The following is a 12280-nucleotide window of genomic DNA, read 5'->3' as shown; positions in this document are numbered from 1 at the left end:
CCTTTCAGCAAAACCACATCAGGCCTTAAGGTGTAAGCAGCAGGATTAAGTGTCATGACTTAGAGACACATTCCATGTGATGTTGAACTATTTTGGAAAATACCTTATTTTATTTTTTTTTTTTTTTTAACAGGCTCTGGTTGTGATGAAGTGAAAACTTGTTTCCCCTACTTGATTATCTTCATAATTCAAACTCCTTGTGATACCAGACCAAAGAAAGAGTCTTGATGAGTCTGCCACAGTACATCCATTTGGAAAATGAAACCATGCACAATAATTACTTTCAGGAAGTCATTTTCTAACCAGATTTCCACCCATCCCACTTTAGAATTACCATGACCATCTTTCTCCAGTTTATTAGTAATAAAATAACATTTAACAATATTAGCAGACATCCTACAGTCTAATATTTAGCAATGGCCTTTAGCTATCTTGAAAACTGCTGTAGAAGCAACTGACACTTTTTTCTTTGCAAAAACACATTTCTTCTTCTTTATTTCCTTCTGTGAGCTTTCAGATAGTTAATTTTCCATTACCTCTGGTTGACTGGTCAGTAGCCTTTGGCTTACTATTCCTCCTCTTTCTTTTTAAAACCTCTACTTTATTTGCTTTATCCTATTTTATGGGAACCTTACCTGATGTCTAGGAGTTCACAGACATCAGACAAAAATTCCAATATATTTTCAATTTGTTGTCTGAGAATACAATTTAAATTCATCAAAGTGTTTCTCAGAACCTCTTCTACTTTTGTTGTGCTTCAATTTGTATTCCTCTTTTTCTGGCATCACTCTTTTAGCCATCTGATTTGATCACATCTCACCCTCTTGGTGAAAATAGAAACAAAAATGTTATAGTATAGTAACAAAAATCTACAGTACCTTGATGAAGAGTCAAGAGGATCTAGTCTAAGAAAATGTTAATTAATATGATGTACCACAGTGTCCATTCCCCCATTGGAGGATCTAAACCATCACACACCTGAAGGTCTTTGGAGGAGTTAGGATCCATCAAAGGCAGAAGAAATTGTTTAAAGGAGACAATCTTAGAGAAGCACTAAAGGCAAATGGAGAAGGAAGGGGGAAAGCAGAGGGGTGTGTATTTGTGTAATGAGGGAGGTGCATTCTTGTAATTTGTGTATTTGCAGTGACAAACTTTCAATGAACAGGTGAGATTTGTGACAGAATTTCCTGTTGATCTCCCTGTTTTGTGCTAATTGACATTTTAAAATTAACAGGTTCATTTGGGACTGGGGTTTTTTATTCTGCAGTTGCTACCTCTCTCTTTTCCTCTGTATTCTTCCCATTCCTCCCATCAAAGTTGTCTGAAATTATACCCCTGACACAGCTACTGAACACAATCACAAAAAAAGAGAGACTCTGTAAAACACAGGAAAATTTACATACAGGCTGAAGTATCTTGCACGCCCAAGAGTTTTTGGAGAAAAATTTTCCAAAAGAACAGAATCCAGAGAGTGTTCCAAAGGGTGGGAAGCCTTGTCAATAATATGTGTCAATAATAAACAGTATATCCTGGGAAAGGCACAGCAGCATCAATAACTGAACGGATTGGGGGGGGAGGGCAAAGGCAAATTAATGAAGACTAAATAAGGAAAAGGGAATGTAATTAATTAATACTAGTCACCAAAATTTTACAGAAAAAAGTCTCCTAAAACAAATGCAATTTAAATTTTGATGATTTTCCAAGGGTGGCTAATTAAGGTAATAACAAAACTATAATGTATTTAGAGTTCAGTCTGGTGTTTGACTTTTTGCTGCACAACATTTTGATTAAAAAAATTGGCTCCACATCATATTAATAAGGCAAATGATAGGAGATTAAGAGAGGGTAATGCACAAAATCTGCAAGAGGGTTTGTCAAAATGGGAAACTCTGATGGAGAGAAGATGCTCTTAGCACAATTCTGCACAAACTGTTCCTAGGGCTGGAGCTATCCCACGTTTCTGGAAGGCTGGTTGCAATTGCCATTGGTTGGACTCAATTATCTTAGTGCTTTTTTCCAATCTTAATGGTTCTCTGATTGTTCTTGCATATCTTTTTTTTAAGGAGGGATCCAGTTTTCCTGGGTTGTCTCTAACCACCAGCTGTATTTTTGGTTCCTATCTGAGTATCCTGCAGCAAGCACCCAAATTTCCAGGCAAACAGTGATGATAGGTGATTTGAAACCCCTGTAAAGATCACTTTATCTAATTTAGGTGATTGAATTCAGGCAGGCAAGAGATCTCCTTGGAGGCCTCCAGAGCACCCTGACTATCTCCACTGACCATGTCAGGAATTTCAGCTCTTCTTTTAAGAGGAATTTGACACTGAGTCAGATAAACTGGATCACATCCCCTTGGATCACTTGGCCTATATAAATCTACAGTCTCAACTGATAGGGAAATCTGTATCATTCACTCAGCCTTTCTTGCTTTTAAATTCATTAAATTAGTCCAGTGCAACAAAAACCTGATACCACACATGGAAATCACCTTTATTCTCTGTAGTGCATGTGCTGTGTCAAAGGTTAAGAGCATCCAGAGTTTTCATTAAGGACAAAATATAACCTGAATTAAATTCTTGCTTTGCCAGGAATTTAGGGCATGAAAATTGAATTTCCAGCTGGTGTAAGTGGAGTCAAAATCACAGTTCCTGGTTTTATGAAGAAATAACAGTCTTTCCTTTTTCTAACACTCTGTTTTTCTTTTCTCTTTGCCTGTGTCTTAGCTCCAGTCATTCATAATCCGCTTTCCTATTTTTCTATTTTATAGCCATCCCACAGGAGTAATGTGAAATATAACCAATCAGTATTTGTAAAGCACTTTGAGGCTATCAGGTGGAAGGAAGTGTGTAAATGCAAATTGTTATGATTGCTCTTACATTGCTGCCAAGGGACCTGCAAACAGAATCAGGTCCCCATATATTCAGATATACACAGATTTTAGTCACATCTTGTGAAAGCAGCCAGCAGATACAAGCTGAGGAAGCATAAGAGGATAGAAGTTTAATAAAATATAGAAAAGGGTCGTTCAGGGATTGTTTATGAGTTCAAGACTGAATCACTGTTCTGTCACAGATTCTTGCTCCATTTTACTCCTAGCACTGTCCTCAATACCTGCTTTTGGAATATTATTACCCTGTGGTGTCTGTACTGGTTTGTGTTGTTCACAATGCAGTGACCTGGTCTTTCTGGACTCCTCCTGCAGTCAGTGTAATCTAATTCAGCTTTTTATGAGGCAATCCTTGTGGCTGTGGTCAGACATTCACTTAGTGACAAGTAGATCTCATATGATAACACAAATTATGACCAACTGTTTTTGTCATCAACTATGCATTGTCTGGACCCAAACAACTGTCCCAGATGTTGGCATCTACATTTGATTAGGCAAGTCCCATCCTATAATTACCTCTGTCAGTAGATTAAACACTGCCAGGGAGCATTCTCAAGCACTGGAATGCAATCATCTATATTCTTCAATTTTAGAATGGTGCTGGAATTATTCTGGCCTGAAGCAACCAGCACTTTCCCAATGCATTCCTGAGAGTGGCTCAGGATCCAGCACCAGCCAGGGACCATTCTGAGTGACTGCTTTGGATGCAGCTGTCCTGCTCCAGAGACAGGGATATTTCATGGCTGTAGACACTGATAGGCTGTGCCAGCTGGACCCAGAGGTAGAAAATGGACCCTGGCACTGCTTGGTTTACCAGGAGAGTCATATCCACAGCTCACCCATCCCAATGTGACTGGGAACATTCAGTGGTTCACAAAAATGTGTCCTGATGTCCCAGGCTGATAGGACATTTACAGCCTGATGGATCAGAGTCTTTTCAGTGCCACTCCATGGAAAAATAGTGTGGCAAAGGCAGGAACAAGACCATATTCCCTGCAGGCAGCTTTCAAATGCTTCACACTCCTGCAACCACAGTCACGCTGGGCTTGGTTTGGTTTTTTGATTTTTTTTTTTTTTCCCTGTTTGTGTTTTCAGGATTTTGGTTTTTGTTGTTGTTGCTTTATGATTACTTGTTTGTTCTTTTTTAGTTTTGATTTGGTTTTGTATTTTTGGTTTTGGTATGGGTTTGTCCATCTGGGTTTTTTTCAAATGTTGCATCACCCCATAAAAGACAGAAAGAAAGAAGCTGTGCTGATACATTTTGCATGGGCTCATGACCATGTAGGTTTGCTATTCATGAAACAAGTTCTCTGGCTCCCTGTTATAAATATCTTAAAGCAATGCAGCTTTTAGGAGTAATAAAGTACTCTATCTTCAGCTTCCTTTCCTAGGTAATAAATTAATTAGTTTTCATACTCCTTTTTACCTCTTATTGAAACCACTATGCCCTCATGATGTTTAACAGCCAACAATATCACTAGGAGAATTATTGCATGTCTCTTGATTTCATGTCAGTCTGAAGGAGCAAAGCCTGGATCTGGCTGCTCTTTCTCCTCCTTTTCAGTTTCTGCAGCAGCTTCTCTCACCACACTCATCTCAGGATTCACAGCAAAGGCCATCCCAGGCCACCTCCAAACAGCAGACTATGGGGGCAGGATTACAGAGCAGCTGCAATAAAGGAGAAGCAAGAAGCCTCTTAGGAGGATGTTTTATGAGGTGGTCTCTTCTACAAGATCTGTAGTGTTGCCTTTCCTGAACCCACCATTGTAAACTCAAAATAACATTTCTGTGCAGCATCACCCTCTGCTCTGGGCTGAAGGACAGCACTGCCCTCATCCTCCATGAGGAGGTGAAATAGCACAAGGCAAGCATCCAAGATGTTGTCAGACCAAGAATTAATGCAATCTACTTTCTTCCTGGGATTCCTGTGCTTAGGAGAGGATTTCTGCCTTCCTCTGCAACCCAACATTAAAAATACATTGCAGCACATTCCCCAGCCAGTTTGAAAACTCTCAGCACAGGTTTGGTGTCTGGGCAAAGCCCTCACAGAGGACGTGGGGAGCAGGTATAATTGACAGTGCCACAGATCTCCATCTAGGGATGGGTTATAGCAGACACCTTTGTTTTCAAAGTACTTTTCCAAATAGGCAGAGACATGAGAATCAACTCATGATGATAGAAGAAATGAATATTCAATGTCTGCCTTTTATGATCATAGGAAGCACAGCAGCAAGAGCTGAAAAGATGGGGTTTAATTGTTGCAGAAGTGATAAGCTACACGTGGGAACACATTTGTTGGATTTTTTTCACTTGTATGAGGTAGCTTCCTCAGTCATTTCCATTTTCTCCAGATGAATCAATATTTTCTCTCTAACAAAAGAAAACAAAACCACAACTTAACCTCCCCACCCACACAGAACATATTACTTAACTGCCTGCTGCTCCCAGCTATCTTCACAAGCTGTGTTCTTGCAGCATTTTAATTTTTCAGTCCTCTCAAGAAATATAATAACATTAACATTATGCATTTTATGATGCTTTTAGTTGTTACAGATCTTGCAGTTCTTTTCTGGCAGCTTTTATCAGGTTACAGTGTGAATTAGCTATAAAAGCTTAGAAAATGGCAAGGATGGATTGCAATCAAAGAAAAAGGTAAAAAGGAGAAAAACCTGTCTATGTCATTCTAATAAATTTCCAACAAAGCTTCTAAATTTTGGTCAAAACCCCTCAAGTTTATTAAGATTTTCAGAATTAATCAGGGGGGAAAAATTGCTTAAAACATGGTCCAAAAGCTGGATTGACAAGTTTTTCATTTCAAAACTAAACTTATTGTAGGAGAGACAAAACCATCCCTCAATGTAAATAAAGCACTGTTGTTATGCCCAATATTTTTCAAAAACTGCTTTTCATATGTGAAAGAATTGGCCAAGTTTATCCAACAAATATTAACCCTTTGCAAACCCTGGCTTGACAGTCTTTACTAAGTGAGCAACATTTTAGCAACTTCCCCAACCGCTCTGCAGCTACTCAAGGAAATAAAACTCAACTAGGGGAATAAAACTTTCACAATTAGCTGAAGTACTTGAAAATATATCAATGCATAATGCAATACTTGCTCCCTCCCATACCAGAGATTCAAAGGCTCTTTAGCTTTTACTCTTTTCACATTTTACTCCTCTGCTTTAGCCTGGCTGTCCAGACTTTTCAGCAATGTCTGGTGCTTCTGTATAAAATCTCCAGTGCCAATGGGTGCAGCTTTCTGTCCTGCAGGGCTTGATATTCTCCCTAAAAGGCACCTCAGTGTTTCATTCTCTCTCCTTGTTCAACTGGAAAGGTTTTCTCAATTATTTTTCAACACAGAAAACAAAAGAGCCAATTCAACCACAGTAACCAAAGGTTTTACTTTGTATTTTTTTTCCCTGGAGGGTCACCCCAGTTCTTACATCCTTTCTCCACTGTTCTCATTCCCCAGTAGGATAAACAAATCTCCTCTGTCTCCCCCTTCCCATCCCTGCTCCCCCTGTGCAGTGCTGGCCCTGCTGTTCAATGAAGTTCAAAATTGAAACCAGGATTCCTAAGGGATTTTTTTTGATGATTTGCATTTCTGAAACTAAACTCTCTAACACAATAGAGTTTTTCTTTCCCAGTTTGAGGTAGAAAATTATAAAAGTCTATGAACATGAACTGCTAGTTGGTCTTAAGTTTGTTTTACTTGATCTAAAGTACACAGCCTCTGTTGCTATTCTGAATTATCCCTCTGCATTGTTTTTTTCAGTATTTAATGTCTTTTTATGCCATTAATTTTCACTATATCTGCCCAGCTATTAAACCATAACAACTTAGAATCACTATGTCAATAGGACCACTTGTGCCTTTACTTGTTTTTTAATCTCCATATGGCAATCTGGCTCCTGGGCACCCAATATACCTTTTTTTAGTACCTAACCAGCACCTATGCCAACCCCTCAAACCTGTTGATAATTTTTATTTAAACTAAATTGTGTTTCAGTAGCTCTTTGAGCTGAACACAGTCCACCAGTGCAGCCTCATCAGAGCATCACAGGGACTATTCCACTCCTCCTTGCTTTAGGTTACCCTGCAAGTAAATTTGATTTGCTTTGACTTTTGGTTTGCTTCTCCTTTAACCAAAACCATGTCTACTTTGCCTTGTGCTGTAATACCATTATTTTAATTGTGCTGAATAAATTTTTTTCCCAAAGTTGTCTCCTTCCTGGGAATAGGCAACTTCAATTATTTTCCTCAGACAGATCTGCACTTTTTCCAGACTGAATTGTCTCAAATATTTTGGAGTGTTTTTAGTTTCTCTCTGTGGTTTTCTCTTTCTCTGAGCTCCAGACTCTGTGAACCATCACTCAGCTCCCCCAGCTAACATCCCTGACATGCCTGTTATTCCATTTTAAAGAGGATTCATTGGATGACACCAGGGAAGACATAAATATCAGCATATCCCAGCACAGTTCTCAGAAAAGGTGCTGATGCTCTCCTTGCTTCAAGCTGACTTTTTAGATCCTCCATGGATTTTACTGTTTGGGATGACCAATATAATGCAGTGCTCACTTTATCATCCATGTTACCTGAGGGGTAACACTTGCAGGCACCTTCAGAACATCAGTATCTGGGCCACTACACAAAACCAGCCTGAATTTGAAAGGCACAATGTGCTTGCAGCACCCACTGATGTATCTTAAAATTAAGCCAGTTTTACCGGCACTAATGTGGATTACACGTTGCTGCTGTGCACTCCCAGGGACAGGCAAAGGCAGCTGGCAGTGCCTTTGGGCACTATTCTTTATCCTCCTGCTCAGAAGGAGGCAGCAGGTATCAATCACACCTTTCACAGCTTTCTTTGCCCCTCTTTATCTGGTCTGTGTTTCAGCCATGCTGTGTCAGAATGCTCTGCTGCATCCTGGCACTTGTTGTCCTGGTGTTGTTCTGGTGTGGTCCAAAACCTTCAGAAGCTGCAGAAAAAAATCATCCTTTGCCATATCTTATTCAGGCACTAGAGGGACATGCCTGTCCCAGCATGGTACAGTCAATTTTTGCTGTGTTCCTGAGGTATTCCTGTGGTCACTGGCTGTAATGAATCATCTCAATTACTGTCTGCAACCTACAGGTCAATGGGGAATGGCTTTAAGTTTAAAAAAGGGTAGATTTAGATTAGATATTAGAAAAGAATTCTTTACTGTGAGGGTGATGAGTCACTGGATCAAGTTGTGGATCACCACTGGATCAGAGATGTTGTGGATCCCCACCCCTGGAAGTGTTCAAGGCCAGGTTGGATGGGAATTTGAGGAACCTGCTCCAGAGGAAGGTGTCCCTGCATATGGCAAAGGAGTAGAACTGGATGTTCTTCAAGGTGCTTTAGAACCCAAACTATTCTGCCACTTTATCATCTGGCCAAGCTCCTCAGCTCCTCAGCTCTGTGAAGGACCCACTGGGCAAGGCCACAGCAACCAAGAGAAGTGATTCCAGGTTTCTCCCTGTCAGACCAGCTCCCAACACCATCTCAGTCACAGAAGCAGTTAGTGCCAAGGATCCAAAGGCTACAGGTATCCCACAGCACCCAGGTACCTCTGCCACTCACAGCCTAGACATGGCCACAATATTTTGTCAAAGACTGTCACAAGCCTGCACGTGTAGAAATTAGGAAACAGGTTCTGGCTTCCCAGTCAAGGTCTCACTTCTGTCTATAAGTGCAAAGGCTCGATAAAGTCTTTGCATTTAGACTTTATTCTCTGGGAGCACTCAACCATTGGCATAAGTACATCATAAAATAGACAAAGAGCTGTAATATGTACTAATGGAGTGTAGCATTTCCTGGGGTTATTGAGGAAGGCAGTACCTTAAGATGTGCAGATAGATGGCTGACAGGGTCTTTTCTGCAGAGCTTCCCACCTTACACCTCTCCTTGTTGCCTTTAAGATCTCCAATCTGCATTTGTACATCAAGTATATCTAGGCCACTAAATAAAAACAGCCTGAATTTGAAAGCCATGGTGTGATTGCAGCACCCAATCAAATATCTAAACATTAAGCCAGCTTTACCAGTGCTGTTGTTTTCACACTTCTGAAAGGCTTCAGGCTCCCAATCTGAATCAGTGTTTCTGCAAACTAACACAGACCCTCCAAAGACATCTGAGTTTGGCTCCTTCTCTACCAGTCCTGTACACTCAGAGTCATAGAGTCATAGCATGATGAAGTTGGAAAAGACCTCAAAGGTCATCAAATTCTACTGCTGGTAGCAGCAGAAGCACACATAGAAGGGGTGTCAGCATGAAAGGGATTGTTGAATACGCTGTTTCATCTCCAAAACACTGATAAATTCAAGTTGGGTGCAGCATGCTGTTCGTCCAGTACTGAATCAGACAGAGGCTGCTAAGTGACATTTTTGAGCTCACCATCTTCCACTCACCCTCTTCTTTCTGTTGGGGTTTATTATGGAAGAGCCTTTTTCTCTCAGACTTCGCAGTGTCCTTGGTCCCATCTCAAAATAAATAATTTCTGCTTGACAAAACTCACTGAAACGTATCAGGAATTTTGTGAAAGAGGAAACACCAAGCAGAGAGCTGCATTTTTGGGGTTTTGCTTTTTCATTACGCTTCTGTGATTTAGGATTACAAGTTAAGTACAAAGCTCCTGCAAAGCCAGGCTGCCTTTCCTCCTGCCTTTCCTGCACAGGGCTGTCAGCTCTGTTGGAGCTGGAGCTGCTGTCCCGGGCAGCCCTGGCTTCAGCTCCCAGAGGAGCAGAGCTTTGTGTCTGGAGAGTTGGTGGGCAGCTTGCCTGCTGCAAATGCATTTCTCTGCTGCTCTCCTTTGGTCCGAAGGAGCTGCAGAATTTCTCTTATGTAATGGTCTGCTGGTGTCTTTGCTTGGAAAACCTCTTTTTCAGCTGGAGGGTGTCAGGAGCTGTGTCCTACCTCTCTTGGGTCACTGCTGAGAGAGCAGCTGGCCGAGGGAGATGTGCCAAGGTGTGGGGCAGAAGGAAGGAGCAGCTCTTCTCCCCTTCCTCCCCTTGTGTCCAGCATTTCCCGGGGTCACAGGAGCACGGGGGCAGCTCCTTCTGGGCAGCAAATGGGGCAAAGGGGAGATTTGGGCTGGGAGCTTTGCCTGGAGCAGTGTGTACCGTATACCGGCCCCGAGAGCCACAGCGCGGATGGGGCAGAACCGAGTGCGGGAGAACGCGGTGGGACAGCGGGATGGGAGAGGAGAGAGGAGGGGAATGCGGTGGGACACGGGATGGGAGAGGAGAGAGGAGGGGAATGCGGTGGGACAGGGGATGGGAGAGGAGAGAGGAGGGGAATGCGGTGGGACAGCGGGATGGGAGAGGAGAGAGGAGGGGAATGCGGTGGGACAGCGGGATGAGAGTGGAGCGAGGAGGGGAATGCGGTGGGACAGCGGGATGGGAGCGGAGGGGAATGCAGTGGGACAAGGGATGAAAGAGGAGCGAGGAGGGGAATGCGGTGGGACAGGGGATGAGAGAGGAGCGCGGCCAGGGGATGCTGCAGCCCTGGGACCGCGGGACGAGAGCGGAGCGCGGCTGCCGCTGCCGCTGCTGCTACCGCTGCTGCTGTGATAAAGCGGATCGCCAAGTCTCCGGGCCGAGCTCTCCCTCCTCCGGCAACCGGCGGGGATGGGGAGGGGGAGCGAGGGAGGGGCACGGAGGGGTCGGGGGACGTTGAAATGCAGCATCATCCTCCAGCCATGCGGATGCCCTGTGTGGTGTGTGTGTGTGTGGTGTGTGTGTGTGTGGTGTGTGTGTGGTGTGTGTGTGAAGGGGCGGAGGGGAGGCGGCAGCGCTGCCCGCAGCTCCCGGGCTGCGCGGGGCGCGGAGCGGAGCGGGCACTGCGGAGCCGGCAGCGCTCCCGGCGCAGCGCCCCAGCCTCCCGGAGAAAGGGGGGCACCGGGCGGGAGGGGAGGGACGGGAAGGGGGGCGGCGATGCTGCCTGGCTTGGGGGGAGGGAGGAGAGCGGGGAAAAAAAAAAAAAAAAAAAGATAGGAGAGAAAGAGGGAAAAAAAGGCAAGGACCCCCCCCCCCCCCCCCCCCTCCCCTGCCCGGTCCTTTCCATCTCCGGCACACACACACACACCCACACGCACACACACCCCATTGATCAATATTTGGCTGTCTTGCTGCAACTTGCGCAGTCTTTTAAAGGAGTAGTAGAGAGAGAGGGAGAGAGAAAGGGAAACTGGCAGGAAGGGGTAAGGAGCTACACATGTCACATGTGCTTTCTAAGACGGCCAGGAGCATCTGCAGGCTGGATCTGGTGGAGGATGCTGCGGCAGGTGATACACAGAGGGCTCCAGTCGTTTTTCTACAAGCTGGGCTTATTCGTGAGCAGGCATCCGGTGTTTTTCCTCACTGTGCCCGCAGTCCTGACCATCATCTTCGGCTTCAGCCTGCTCAACCGCTTCCAGCCTGACACTGACCTGGAGAGCCTGGTAGCCCCCAGCCACAGCCCTGGCCAAGAATCGAGAGGAGCTTAGCCCAGCAGCCTTTTCTCCCTCGATCAATCCAAAAGCCAGCTGTATTCGGACTTGCACACCCCGGGGAGGTATGGCAGGGTGATTCTCCTCTCCAAACCCGGAGGCAATATTTTGCATCAGGCTGATGTGATCCTGCAGATCCACCGAGCCGTGCTGGAAATGAAGGTGAACTACAAAGGCTATAATTATACTTTTTCCCATCTGTGTGTGTTGAGAAATCAGGATAAGAAATGCGTGCTGGATGATATTATTTCAGTGCTAGAGGATCTGAGGCAGGCTGCCCTCTCCAATAAGACAACAGCCAGGGTGCAAGTGAGCTATCCCAACACTAAATTAAAGGTATGCTCTTACTGCATGCTTTTGCCAATTAAAGAGGCAGCACTTCATTTCTTGTCCTAAACAGCAAAGAGAAATATAATCATATCTATCTCTCTCTGTGGAAATGTGTGTGATCTGGGCTTTCCTCGTGAAGCAGCTGAATCTGGTGCCTTGCTTTTGTTCTGGGTGAGGAGGGAGGGTGGGGGACTGGAGCTGCCGGAGCAGGAGAAGGGAGCAGAGAAGAGCCTGGGCACCAGGAGACCTTGCAGTGCCTTGAAGGTTCAATACCTGGGGGGAAAGGGACAGGAGGTGGGTGGGGGGTTGAGAGCTGGTTTGCACTATCCCTTTTCCAGCCTCACTGCTGTGGTGGGATAATTTGTTTTTAATGTGGCCAGAAAAAGCTTTCCTCAAAGGCACAGTGAGGTCCTGTGTCTCCCTGCCCCTGCCAGTGCTGTAGGAGCAGCAAGAGGTTTGGGCCAGAATTAATTTCAGGTGTCCTACCTTCTTTACCTGCATGCAAAGAAGGTGAAGGGAAGTGGGATTTTTTTTTTCTCTCAGTGTAAAAATT

At 44.2% G+C, this 12280-nt stretch overlaps 1 protein-coding gene across 1 annotated transcript in view; it reads left to right on the top strand.

The window, feature by feature from the left end:
* Positions 1 to 11130: 11130 nt before the first annotated feature.
* The window catches only part of PTCHD4 (patched domain containing 4), a gene marked incomplete at its 5' end in the record, with an annotated part of 83121 nt that continues 81971 nt past the window's right edge, over positions 11131 to 12280 (top strand). The window contains 3 exon segments of the mRNA XM_079298434.1: positions 11131 to 11367; positions 11370 to 11396; positions 11398 to 11733. Coding sequence (XP_079154560.1) covers positions 11131 to 11367; positions 11370 to 11396; positions 11398 to 11733 — 600 coding nt within the window.

Source organism: Erithacus rubecula, assembly GCF_903797595.1.
Source record: "Erithacus rubecula genome assembly, chromosome: 2".
NCBI lineage: Eukaryota > Metazoa > Chordata > Aves > Passeriformes > Muscicapidae > Erithacus > Erithacus rubecula.
The sequence above is the reverse complement of the archived record's forward strand: the minus strand, read 5'-3'. Positions and strand labels throughout refer to the sequence as shown.